The 14,250-nt window shown below is 38.6% G+C and overlaps 1 protein-coding gene across 7 annotated transcripts in view; it reads right to left on the minus strand.

Annotated features, from left to right (window-relative positions):
• The window catches only part of nrg1 (neuregulin 1), a 47,825-nt gene that overhangs the window by 16,250 nt on the left and 17,325 nt on the right, over positions 1–14,250 (minus strand). For 3 of the 7 annotated variants that reach the window (XM_039615424.1, XM_039615422.1, XM_039615423.1), the window contains exons 5-8: positions 9,012–9,114; positions 8,122–8,272; positions 7,907–8,028; positions 2,411–2,611 (exon numbers count right to left, since the gene is read on the minus strand). In XM_039615424.1, the coding sequence (XP_039471358.1) occupies positions 2,419–2,611; positions 7,907–8,028; positions 8,122–8,272; positions 9,012–9,114 (569 nt within the window). In that variant the 3' untranslated portion in view covers positions 2,411–2,418. The remainder of the gene's footprint in view (positions 1–2,410; positions 2,612–7,906; positions 8,029–8,121; positions 8,273–9,011; positions 9,115–14,250) is intronic. The other 4 variants (XM_039615418.1, XM_039615419.1, XM_039615421.1 and 1 more) reach the window with 2 other exon arrangements.

Below are 14,250 nucleotides of genomic sequence, written 5' to 3' on the forward strand. Positions count from 1 at the left end.
TAAAAAAGATTTGTATGTGTAAAAAGAATTTGTGTGTGTGTAAAAAAGATTTGTATGTGTAAAAAGAATTTGTGTGTGTGTAAAAAAGATTTGTATGTGTAAAAAGAATTTGTGTGTGTGTAAAAAAGATTTGTGTGTGGACTTAGCCAAAGAATACGTGTGAAACTCTGCACTCAAGTTTCAAGTTACAAGTACAAATTTTGACCCTATTTTTCTTTCTTTCATCTGATTGGCCAATGTCATGTCAATCACAAATTCAACATCCAATCAGAGAACAGACGGGTTTGGCAAATTGACCACAATTTGAGCCCATACATGTATGGTGATTAGCACCACATTCCAACCAATACTCTCGTTTTCATAAATACTGAGGGAGTAGCCACTTCCTAACCTCACTGGATACTCAAATTCTTTCTTTCATTTCGTTGCTCTCCTTTTCTTTGTCTCAAGAAGAAAAACAAAAATAAACAAAAATGTTTTTAAAAATCACATGATCCTCTATTTTCCCTCAGCCAGTTTTTTTAAGCCATTCTTTTGGTTAAACATTTTTTAATTGGATACATTTTATAGACCTCTTTTAATTTTTCTTCAAAACTGAAATTCTACAAAGCACGCTTTGTTTAATCCTAGTGCTTAGTACTTTAATGCATGTTTTTTTGCAGTGGAAATTTAAAATGCTATAACAGTTATACATTAAGAAAACAAAGAAGACGAGAAAATAAATATTTCTGTCTATCAGTAAACAGTTATACTTGGGTTCATAAGTTTTTGGACAAGGGCACAATTTTTGTCAGTTTGCGTCTTTACATGACCCCAGCAGGTTTTAAATCAAACAGTTAAGATGTGATTTGAATGCAGACCTTCAGCTTTAATTCAAGGGTTTTAAAAAAGTATTTCACTCATTGTTATAAATTACTGAAAAATTTAGTAATAAAACTATAAATTTCATATACATGGGCCCCATTTTTTAGAGATAAAAGATGTGAGACGTTGCAGAGACACATAAAAAATATAACACATATATAACATAAGTTATTTGTTAAAAATACTACAATTTTGTTGTACATGTACAATATTCTTAATATATTCTGGTTACAGAGTTTAAATTCCTCCCTCAGTGTTCTCTCTGTGTGATCCAACTTCTCTGGATATGCAAAGTACTGTGGTACAGGAATGACATTCCGAAAGTCAAAAAAATATATCTCAAAGAAAAAATTAAAATATAGTTGAGCCAGAATAATGATAAGATAACTATAGCTATGGAAAAGAAAAGGGGCAGCTCATGCATACCACATCATGTATAAAATATGGTGAAGGCAATGTTATAACATGAGCAATGTTATTAAACAGTCACAAGATGTTTCCACTGAAACAGTCACTAGGATAGAAGTAGCAGGATAAATTCTGAAGTGTAATATACTTTCAGTTCAGATTCAGCCAAATGTTGCAAAACTGATCAGATGGAAATTCATAGTGCAAATGGATAATCATTTTAACCATACTACAAAAGCAACCCAACAATTTTTCAAGGCAAAGAAATGGGATATTCTTCAGTTGCCAAGTCAGTCTTGTGTTCTCAACACTGCAGAACATCTTTTTAATTGCTAAAGGCAGAACTTAGGGCAAGCAGACCCACAAACAAGCAGCAAATGAAGGTAGCTGCAGTAATAGCCTGGCAGAGGATCTCAGTATATAAAAATCACTAAACTGCAATACTTTTGTTAAACCTTTTCAAGTAAAGTTTAAATGCTGCACTTTAATTCCAAAGGTTTTCTACAAAAAAAATATTTGTATTTCTTTTGTTTTATCTATAAAACTCAAACATGTGATATGATAATTAAATTTTATATCTTAGATCTGCTGCACATTGTTAAAGATACTTCATTGAGGTAACATCATATAAAAATAAATAAATAAATCTTTCCTGCATCCATTTCAAATTAAAAGTGCTCAAGTGTTTCACTCAACAGAAACACTGGCCTTTAGGTTTTGATTATGGCATATTTGTATGAACTTGCTGTAGACAGATTTGAATGATCAAATATTCAAATATTTTGAATGATCTTAAAATAATTTATTGTAAGTACCATTTTTCTTAAAAGACAAGAATTTTTTTTCTGAGAGGTATTCATTTGATTTCAGTGAGCTGTATACACTTTCTATTAGCATTTTATTTTTATTTATTCTTCCATTGCTTCCATTGTCATATTTAGGACCCAGTGTTGGACTTTGATGCACACTATATAACACACAATAGTGACATCATATTTTATGAAGTATTAACCATATAGATTTAGCAATTTTCTGCTTTTTTGCAATTTCAGAAATACATGCTAGATGTCTCCTAAAGAATTGGTTTCATATTCTTCATGGTTCAGATTTAAAATTAATTCATTAATTAATCAATTACCTTAGAGTTTATGGCAAGTGTCTGTTGGAGTTGGGTGCATCTCGGCACTTCTTTGAATGAGCACTTAAGTCACTGGTGCCACCGGTGGCATTCAGACGACCCCGGGCACCCTGTGTGGCAGGTTGGCTATTCTCCGCCAATGACATCACAGAGACAGACTCAGTGTCAGACTGTACACTGTTGCTCCAGTCATTACTCCAGCTGCAGAGACAGGGAGGGCGTTGTTTACATAATGACAGTGTTTAGGCCTGTAGACCGTTAAAACAATTAATATGGGACAAATTTCTGCACTGAATATCTTCTCTCTGTTTTCAAAGTGTGTTTTGTATTCCAGGTTGCACAGGGTATGTATGAACTATGTATGAACATGTAAGCAATTTAAAATGCAACTGTCATTCTGTCATCAGGAAAACCGGTACCCAGTACATTTTTTCTGAAACAATTTTCTACATCTAAAGAGGAGTGACCATTTCAAAAGCATAGCAAAATAATACTAGTGTAGTTGTCTGCACTGTTCACCAGGAGGTGCACACACCAGAGTTTAAATCCTGTGCACAGTGCGGTGATTTTGCTATGGGGACAGAAGGACTTGAGTCCATTTGGGTTTAGTCCATCAGGACTAGCACATATTGCTGGAGGTATAGTCAGTGCAGACCTTATCTTATGATACCTCATGACTCAGACTTTCTTGATGTGCTGTGACCTCTGCCCCAGCTTCCTTCAAAAGGTCTTTCCCTCCTTGATACTTAAAAAATATATTTAAAAACAAAGTGGTTTCTTGGCTCTTATTCTTGCCTCCTTGTTCCCTAACTTGAATATACTTAATTTTTGTGGATCCGTTGAACCAGAATTTATTTTGTGGAAAATTGTAAACATGTTATATTCTCACTGCATATGATGCTGGATACTGCATTTGCCTCTGAAAAAAGGCAACCAATGAGAGAGGTTTGACATACAGGACATAAAGGCCTGTATGACCTGTAAATACCTGCTTCCCAGACAAAACTGAGATTACACTTAGTTTAAAATGCATAACTTTGTCAGTGTTTACAATGTGAGGAATCTTGGAGTAATTTTTGACCAGGATATATCCCTCAGCACACACAATAAGCAAATATGTAGAACTGTCTTCATTCATTTGGACAATATCAGTAAAATTAGAAATATCCTGTCTCAAAATGACGCTTAAATGCTAGTTCTTCCATTACTCCTAACACTGGACTACAATGATTCATTATAATCAGGTCGCTCTGAAATCTCCCTGAAAAGCCTTCAGTGGATCCAGAACACTGCAGAAAAAGTAGTAATAGGAATTAAATAAAAAGAGGCCATATTTCTCTCATATTAGCTTCTCCTTATTGGCTTCCTGTTATTCTAAAAGAGGAGCCTGCAGACTGACTCCCTGTTCCAGGAATTTTATCTGTCTTGCTGTCCTTACTATGCCAAGTTGATAGCCTTTCCAGCAGACCACAGCATGAGAGATTTGGAGAACTCATCACAGCACTGTCCTCAATCCTGGCACACCCCAGGGCTTCGTTCTCAGTCCACCCTCATATTCACTTTTCACACAAGACTGCACCCCTATTCATAACGCAAATTTTATATACAAGTTTGCAGATGACACAGCCGTGGTGGGGATGATAACTGACAACAATAAGACGACCTACAGAGAGGAGGTCCAGGGATTCACATCCTGGTGTTAGAACAACCACTTGCTCCTCAGTACCAGCAAGACAAAGGAGCTTGTTGTTCACTTCAGGAAACATAAAATGGATACATCACATGCCAGTGGACAACCTCTTTGTGATTCCCTCCCCTCTGTCCGGCTCACGGTCATGAGAGCACAGACAGTATTTTTAAGTGCTCTTAACTTAGCCATCACTAGCCACCATAGAACAGAGGCACAAAACCTTTTCAATACTGAACCCCCCAGAACTAAGGTTTGATAGAAACATCTAAATACATTTACACCAACTCCAACTTTCAGATTTTATTACCAAAATTTTTTAAAACGTTTTTCAGGACAGTGTTTTTTTCAATCAGGATTTTTTTCTTAAATATTTTTATTCATCTTTTTATGCCTAAAGATGAATAAAAATACTGAAAAAATCCTGGTTGAGGTTGTCATAATTCATGCATAAAACAGTTAACTGAATGTCCTGATGAAAACACTCCCTGTTCATCACTCACCATGCCAAGATTTTCTGGAAATAATTTGAGGTGTGAATGCAGGAAGTGTATTTTTAATGACATTCGACAGCCCAGTTTCTGGTAGGAATTAAGCAGATGCTGAACTCCTTCCTTTTATGCAGGAGACTAAGTAATGCCCAGAAAGCTTTCGAGCCACTTGAAAGCCTCCCAAGCTTTGAACTCGCCTGTTGAGAGAGTTTGTTTGAAGCCTGCATCCTGCAAAACGGACTTGATCTGCAGACCAATAAATATCCCTTCCTTCATTTTTGCAGCTGTTTGGAAACCTTTCAGCAAGGTACTGAAAACCTCATGAGTTTGCTTCACCCATGGCCTTGACAAGATTTTTCATCAAGCCTACCTCAAGGCAGAAACCTGACAGTGCTTTTTCCTGGCTCATAGGCATCTTATGGCTGCCAGTCACGCTTGATATAATGTTCCACAGTAGATCGGCTGTACCACAGGCACAGTAAACAGCAGTATTTGGTGAATTCTCCTTGCATTCCCATCAATATACCAATCACCTTCAGATCACCACAGATGTTCCACTATGGAGTTTTATACTTGACTAATTCAAACAGTGTCTTCATGTTGTCGTAGGACGTCATATTACTCCTTTAGATAAACAGAATGGGCAATTGGCATACTTGGTTTGGCATTTCCATTATGGAGTAGGACTGCCTTCAAGCTTCTTTGTGAAGAATCAATGAAGAGATGCCATTCAGCTGAAACATGCTCTTGTGACAAACTGCTGAAGGTTGATGTTGATGTTCTGTTGATGTCATGACAATAGCACAGTGAGCCATCAGGCGTGAAGAACGCTGTCAAGTTATGACCCTCAAAGCAATTAAGTTCCGCTTTGTCTTTCGACAGCTTTAGATCACAAACGAGATTGTTCAGCTCTACTTGTGTAAAAGTCTCTGGTTCTGAATCTTCATCGGTCACATAATCAGGATCTGATGACTCTGGATTGTAACCAGATCCACCTTGACCATGTTCCTTACCACCTTCTACAGAAGCTAATCCATCATGTGGTCATCATGAGGAACAGACCTTATTGTAGAATCCAGGCTGGGATATATACAATTTTTGTGCTTATTTTTTCAGAGAGTCCTATTGTCTTCACATTGCAAAAATAGCAATCATTGAGATGATCTCACAGTTTCTGCCACACCATCAGGATTGCAAATAGCATTGCTGCTTTTCGCAGATTTAGCAAGTCCATTGGAACAACTGTTGCAGGTGAAATGTTGACCCAAGATTTATCCTGGTCACCCAGTGGACAGCCACAGTACAATTTGTATATCTTCTTAAGGTCTGTGGTAATTAGGCGACGTTGTGCTTTAGTTGTGAATGAACCACCCAAGTAACAGAAACTGTCTGGATGATTAATACAATTTCTAGGCATGGTAACAACTGAGATCAATTGCAATTAAAGTAATCCGTAACATAAAACACAGGGAACTGTCGTTAAATCTGGTAATACGCTTAGGCTAATTATACCAACTATCACACAATATATAACTAGCTTCATCACAAAAACTATACATGCTAAGGAAACTCTAAACGCAGATTTGAAATCAGCATGAAAAACACCACAAAATCCACATAAGCTTATCTCTCATGATTTTGACTTTTTCTATATGGTGAGTGCAGAGGTGGGAACTGTACTTCCATTGAATTTGTGACAGTATTTTTCATATTGCAAAATGTGCTGAAAAACTGAGGTAGCCTAACTGCGTTATTTAAAGGTTTCATGAAAATATACTGCAGGTTAGTGCAGGATAAACAGCTTAGTTTGCTGTACTGTAATGGATTTACACTAAGGAACAGTGTATTGCAATGGTGCACAGTGGGTGTGGTGCTTATAGTCAGAGCTAGTTTACATCAAATGTAGCAGAGATGAATCAGAAGTTAAGCTAATGATGCTGAGATTCATTCACTGAATGCCACCTTCACACCAAATTTATACCATCTAGTATAGCAGCAGTCCTTACAAGCATATAAGCAGTATCCTGTCAGTGTAGAATATGGAAATCAGCCAGGGCAACTCACAAAACATCTGCTTGTATCTGTTGGCTTCAGTTGTGTAAATCCACAAGAGCAGTAAAACTTAGAGCACAGCAGTAGCCCAGATCAGTTAATCAGAGTCTGTGAAAAATCTACTGGAGTTCTCAATAGAAAGTTCTTTCAGTTGTGATTCTTTTCCCTATTGACAACGATTTTAGGGTTCCTCCATGTGCTGAATCCCACTTTAATCCCTTCCATACTCATTTTGCTGGTTAGAGCCAAGAAAAAGTTTGGTTTTCTTCCTTCTTTTTCAGTTTCCAACTTCTACTAAAGTAACTCAAGTATAAGCTGTGCTAATACAGTGCAAGGTTCAGTTAACTTTGTACAAAAACTCCTGGTTGAATCTTCTTCCAACAAGCAACTTTTTACTTTCTTAATTTGAGTATATTTCAGAGCCTGTACTTTTTTGCTTTTATTTGAGTAAAGTTGAATTAATACTTTACCTTTTAATGGAGTTTTTTTTAACACTAGTGTCTGTACTTCTAAGTAAGTACAGAATGTCTGTATTTTTGCCACTCTGGGTGAGAGTAATATAAAGCTACAAAAACTGCTGGTTGAATCATCTTCCAACAAGCAACTTTTTACTTTCTTAATTTGAGTATATTTCAGAGCCTGTACTTTTTCGCTTTTATTTGAGTAAAGAAGTTGAATTAGTAAATGGTAAATAAATAAATAATAAATATAAAGCTTTAGCTTTACGTAATTTCAAGACTATGATCAGTATTACTTTAGTAGTTAATGCTGTTTTTAGAGCAAAATCTATTCTTCACTAGTTTTTTCACAAGTTAATTTATTTCACTATCTAAAAATGGAAGGCAATTTTCAACTATTTTTCAACTAACACTTGATTTTGAGAAAAGTTGGTCAACAAACAGTTATTCAATTTTGGAAATGTTTGCTGGATGGATTCTACTCAAATTTAGATCTTGAGAAGTAATATTTACAACACAGATTAAAAGTAAAGCTTACTTCTACCAGGGAAATCAAATTCCCCCACTGCTTTCTTAAAGTGTGCACTGTATATTTCAAAGTGATTAATTGTTCTAATCACCAAAGTCACATATGTGCTAAACAGTGTCCTACGTACCCTACATATTATCATTTGCTCTAGCAACAAATTCAATTACTACATTATACATAGTGTCCTCTTGTGTTACCTGGACCCCAACCAAGTAGTAACCAAGTAATAACTGAATAATATCAAATACCCAAAGTGAAAATATAAAGTCATTCTCTTACCTTTGACTGGAGATGTTGGTGAGTGTGGTAGGATCATGCACAGATAAGGTATATTTGCTTGTGGAAAAGTTTGTCTCTGTCTCCTTTTCAGCTGTATGCTTCATTGTTCTTCCATTATGTTGCTATAAACAGAAAGCAGAAACCACACTGACAACTGTTATGAATTTACAGATTCAAATTTTGATTCCTTTTATTTGATAACAGTAACAGCATACACCAATAAGCTGCAAATCTTGAAGAGGCAAGTTAGAATTTGGGCGTCCAGTGGTAGATTTTGCCACATTGGAGTCAATACCAGTACTGGTATTCTTCCTCTTATTCCTTAGACTTTGCCTTAAACGGTCCCGTAGTTTCTTTCTCTGCTTCCTGTTTGTAAAGAAACAAAGTAGATTGTGAAAGAGCCCAGATCGCAACTTGGATACATAACTGATGGCAGCCCCACATAAACAAAAAGATAATAAAAGTAATTCATAGTTGATTTTAGCAAAAGTAATTTATGTTTATAAGAACATTGTACAACAGTACAATGAATATGGTTGTATTGTCCACTAGCAACACAAATTCCTCAAAATTCTCTCAGCCCAGTTGGTTTTACCATATCTCTGATCATTGATCTGTGGATGATGTCCAGCTTTATAGGTAATTTTAGAAATGTTATAATGCTTTCACTGTGTGAAGAAGTGCCATGGATGAATGTAACAGACTTTTGTAGCTAAATCACAATTAAAGACACGTCATCTCATGCTCCTTCCAGATATTAAACAAACATACATTTTCAATTATAAAAATTGTAAAACTAATAGTCTATACTAATGTTTGAGCCAAGGAGGTCTATTGCACAATTAAAATTGTACAATTGAGCAACTACTAATTAAAATACTTCAGAGTATCTCATCTTAACATCTTTTTTTATTCTTTGGTCTGAATACTTTCTTTTATTGATGCGCCTTCTTTTTTATACATTTTGCATTCATTTATTCAACCACAACTGCAAAAGAGAAACTGCACCCTGAATTTGGAGGTACAATATGAAACTATAATAAAATCAGGGAGAGTACCTACATATTATACAATGAAAAACAAAAAGTGGCATTAATGACATTACTTGGTTTTGCAGTAGGCAACCACACACATGATTCCAACGACTAGGAGCGCAATGCAGATTCCGGTTATTGTTAAAATACGTTTCTGATACAGCTCCTCAGCTTCTGAAAAAAAGGACAACCATTCTTTAAAACATTAGATCTAAACACACACAGTCAACCACAAACACAAACAAAGACTCTGGCAACCCTAAACCCAAACAATTTTTTAAAACGACTCTGTAATACAGTTTTTAGATTTCTAGCAACCACAGTCCACATGCAAAGATTTGAAGAGAGATAAATCTGTGTCTTTAATATAACTGAAATGTAATTAATTAGAGGGAAAAGGGCAGTGGCTGGTGTATTAAGCTCTTTGAATCCCATAAGCTTATAATTCATATAATTTTTTTTATTTTTGTCCAAAATCAATCTAATTTAAATCAGTCATAGAGGTGAGAAATAACAAAGTACAAATACTTCATTCCACATCACCGCATACCTTCAAATATCAAAGTGGTTTGAACCTAAACAGTTAATACACAAAAGACTATGCTAATAGTCTTTTGTGACTATTAGGGATTAACAAAAACATGTAATTTATGCATAACTTATTGCATGTTTGTTTTGGGGGGGTTTGCCACATCAAAACGAGTGTCGATGTCCATAAGATGTGGTTGTGATACTTCAGAATCTAGCTAGACCTACAGAAGAGGAGCAAGCGTAAAAGGAGTAATGTAGCAGGTAAATTAAAATGCAATGTTTCAGTTAACAAGTATTAGCAAACACACAAACTGTTTGTGTGCAGCCTGCACACTGTGTCCGCTTATGTTTCCCAGGTAGAGGAAAGAATGAGAGCAAACTTCACACAGCGGTGGAGAATGATAAGAAAGATAGGCCAAGAGAGGTAGAAGAGAGGTCACAATTAAAGGTAACATTTGATAAACTTGGCGTTGGAAATCAGCCAAAACAATTCATGAAACATCTGCTTACATCTTCTTGAATTCAAATGTGTAAATCCACAAAGATCACAAAATCTCAGAGCCACAGCAACAGGACAGGTCAGCTGATCATAGCCAGTGTACAAAGAAAATCTATTGAGGCTCACAATAGAAATTATTATTAGTTGTGATTCTTTTACCCACGCTGAGCTATGCGAAGCCACTACAGGATCTCCACCTGTCGAATCTAACTTTAACCCCTGAGAGTACCTGCTTTCCTGATTAACTGTGGAGGCAAAATCTCCTTCTATTAACTAAAAAAATTAAGCAAGTTCTCTTTGTTCTCCTCTTTTTTTCTGTGCTCATACTCTACATAACTTATTCAAGCAGATTACATTCATTTAGTATATTTAAGAGACCACACTTTTTCATTTTCACTTAAGTAAAAGAAATGAATTCATTACTTCAACTTTAAGCAGAATAGGTTTTAACACAAGTATCTATACTTCTGTTTCTACTTTTCCCACCTCTGATCTTACAAAACTATTAGTCAGTAAATGAATAAGCAGAGAAATAATCCAACCATGCTTCAAGTGCCTATGCAACTCAGGGTTGCAGATGTGTTTTATATAAACATTAGATCATTCAGAATCTATACAAAGGCACAGGAAAGAAACAGCTATAAAACTATAAAGGACTATAAAAGTCTTTTCTAATTTTTCTCACGTTTTCCAGACTGAATGAAATGTGCATACTTCTATACAAATTAAAAACTGATACAACAAAGAATATGATGAATCTCACAGCCAAGCAGAGAGCTTGAGGAATAACACACAACACCAATACATGATATACTCCAACACAGATCTGAAGACCTAAAAGTTATTGTATTCAATCTTTCTACTAATAACTCCTTATTTCTACAATAATAGATGTATTTAACAGTGCTTTTCCCCCCATCATTTTTGTCATCTTTCTGTGTTTCTTGCTTCACTTTCAGCTCAGCCCCACTGCTCACTGTGGATGGCTGCACTCTCTATTTGTTTTGACAAAGATTTTTGTCTGTTCAAAGGGAGTCCCCCCCCCGTGCCACCAAGAAGTGTCCTCCTCACAGGATATTTTGGAATTGTTTGGTTTCTGTTTATAATCTTTTTTTTACCTTGCAACATGAAGAACCTTGAAAGGAGTATTGATTTGTCTTTATACTTGTATATATATGGACTGAGTAGTTCATGTTATTACAGGAAACAGGCATGCGGACATCTGCACAGACCCCTTCGCTCACCATCTAATGATAACATTTATGTCTCTTGAACCTTTGACCCGTTTGAAAAATTGCATTTGAAAAGACTTGGAATGATCTCTGTTTATACTCGCTTGTCTTAAGTAGCTACCTAGATACTTAAGTCCTGCAACTACAACTTTACATCTCCACCATAAATGCATCACATCACAGTGTAAGCAGGCATTATTTTCTTATTACTAAGCAAGAATTTCCATGCTGTCACTGGAATCACCAGGATGTAGGACACAAAAAAAGAACAAATTCAACATTCAACTTGCCAATGAGATTTAAATACTCAGAAACTAAAGGTGCCAGAACACTGTTACAGATTGTACTGGCTCACTTTGGCTACGTTCACACTGCAGGCGAAAGCACATCAAATCCGATTTTTTTGACCCTATGCGACCCATATCCGATCATGGTATGACAGTGTGAACGGCACAAATCCGATATTTTCAAATCCGATCTGGGTCACTTTCGTATGTGGTACTGAATCCGATACATATCCAATGTTTTAGAAAGCGACTGCTGTTTGAACGGTCATGTCGCATTAAATCCGTCTTTTACGTCACTGACACATGACAGACGCCAATTATCAGCGCCGGAGAAGACATCGTGAACGCTTCCTGGCCATCCAGTGTAGATGTCAGTGAAACTGTTGGGAAGACAACGTGAACATTTTATTTGTACTGTATAATCTGCAGATTCTGACAGAAATCTGCAACTATCCTTTGAAGCACCGCTCCTCTCTAAAACTGCAATAAGGATCATTATTAGGTTATTTACATTATTATGTAAATAACAGAATAATTTAAAGCAAAAATTGGGAAACGTAAAGTCCGAAGTCTTTATATTAAGGGCCATCAGTCAAACAATATTGTTTGCTCTGGGTCTAAACAGAGCGCGTTGTGTGTGACGTCTTCTTTTGCGCATGCGGGCCGCTTTGAGCGTTCACACTAGAGCGCGTTTGCTGTCGCATTTTATTTGTAGTGTGAACAAGCAGACAAAAAAAAAATCGGATTTGATAAAAAAATCGGAATTGAGCAATAAGACCTGCAGTGTGAACGTAGCCTTTAACCCATGATTACACACATTTTAATCAGAGCCAGGGTCCCCAGACTGACTGACTTTTTGTGCTTCTCAAATTCTAAAATTGTAGCACAGGTTCTCCCTCGTCACAAAGAGTACACCATCCATCCATCCATCCATCCATCCATCTTCTTCCACTTATCCGGGGCCAGGTCGCGGGGGCAGCAGCCCAAGGAGAGAAGCCCAGACCTCCCTCTCCCCAGCCACCTCCTCCAGCTTGTCCGGGGGAACGCCAAGGCATTCCCAGGCCAGCCAACAGAGAGTCCTGGGTCTGCCCGGGAGCCTCCTCCCGGTGGGACATGCCCGGAACAGCTCACCCAGGAGGCGCCCAGGAGGCATTCTTGTCAGATGCCCGAACCACCTCAACTGGCTCAATGTGAAGGAGCAGCCGCTCTACTTTGAGCCCATCTCGGATGGCCAAACTTCTCTCCCTATCTCTAAGGGAGAGGCCAGCCACCCTTCAGAGGAAGCCTATTTCCACAGGTTGTATCCGCGATCTCATTCTTTCTGTCACTACCCACAGCTCGTGACCATTGGTGAGAGTAGGGACGTAGATCGACTGGTAAATTGAAAGCTTCGCTTTTACACTGAGCTTTCTCTTTACCACAAAAGACTGGTACAGCGTCTGCATCACTGCGGCCGCAGCACCAATCCATCTGTCGATCTCCCACTCACTTCTCCCATCTCTCGTGAACAAGACCCCAAGATACTTAAACTCTTCCACTTGGGGCAAGAACTCGTTCCTGACTCCACTCCACCCTTTTTCAGCTGAGGACCATGGCCTCAGATTTGCAGGTGCTGATTCTCATTCCCACTGCTTCACACTTGGCTGCGAACCATTCCAAAGCGCGCTGGAGGCCATCACCTGATGAAGCCAACAGAACCACATCATCCACAAAAAGCAGAGATGAGAATCTGAGACCACCCAAGTGAAAGCCTTCCACCACTTGGCTACAACCAGAAATTCTGTCCATAAAAATTACAAACAGAATCGGTGACAAAGGGCAGTCTTGGCAGAGCCCATCACCCACCAGGACCGGTCCGACTTATTGCCGCTATGTGGACCAAGCTCTTGCAACAAATGTATAAGGATTGAATGGCCTGTAGCAATGGGCCAGACACCCCATGCTCCCGGAGCGCCCCGAGTCCACAAAAAACATCTAGACTGGTTCGGCAAACTCCCACGCACCCTCAAGTATCCTTGAGAGGATAAAGTGCTGATCCAGTGTTGCACGACCAGGACGAAAACCGCATTGTTCCTCCTGTGTCCCAGGTTCGACTAACGCATGGACTCTCCTTTCCAGCACCCTGGCATAGACCTTGCCAGGGAGGGTGAGGAGTGGGTTTCCCCTATAGTTGGAACACACCCTCCGGTCCCCTTTCTTAAAGATGGGAGTCACCATCCCGGTCTGCCAATCCAGGGGTACTGCCCCTGATCTCCACTCAACAGTGTAGAGGCGTGTCAACCAAGATAGCCCTACAACATCCAGAGCCTTCAGGAACTCAGGACGGACCTCATCCACCCCAGGGGCTATGCCACCAAGGAGTTGTTTAACTGCCTCAGTGACCTCGCCCCCGGAGATTGGCGGGTCATCCCTTTTGTCCCCAGACTCTGCTTCCTCCACGGAAGACGTGCCAGTGGGATTAAGGAGGTCCTCGAAGTATTCCTTCCACCGCCCGACAAGTCAGCAGTGCTCCACCCGCACTATACACTGTGCAGGTAGCACGCCGCTTTCCCCTCCTGAGTCACCTGACGGTTTGCCAGAATCTCTTTGAGGCAGTCCAAAAGTCTTTTGCTTCAGCCACTCCCTGCGCCCCATTCTGCTTGGCCTGTCGGTGCCTATCAGCTGCCTCCGAAGTCCCACAGGCTAACCAGCGCTTTGGGGTCCTTAGGGACTATTAAAGCGCTATATAAATACAGGCCATTTACCATTTACCATTTACCAA

The sequence above is a fragment of the Oreochromis aureus genome, linkage group 7 (genome assembly GCF_013358895.1).
Source record: "Oreochromis aureus strain Israel breed Guangdong linkage group 7, ZZ_aureus, whole genome shotgun sequence".
Lineage (NCBI taxonomy): Eukaryota > Metazoa > Chordata > Actinopteri > Cichliformes > Cichlidae > Oreochromis > Oreochromis aureus.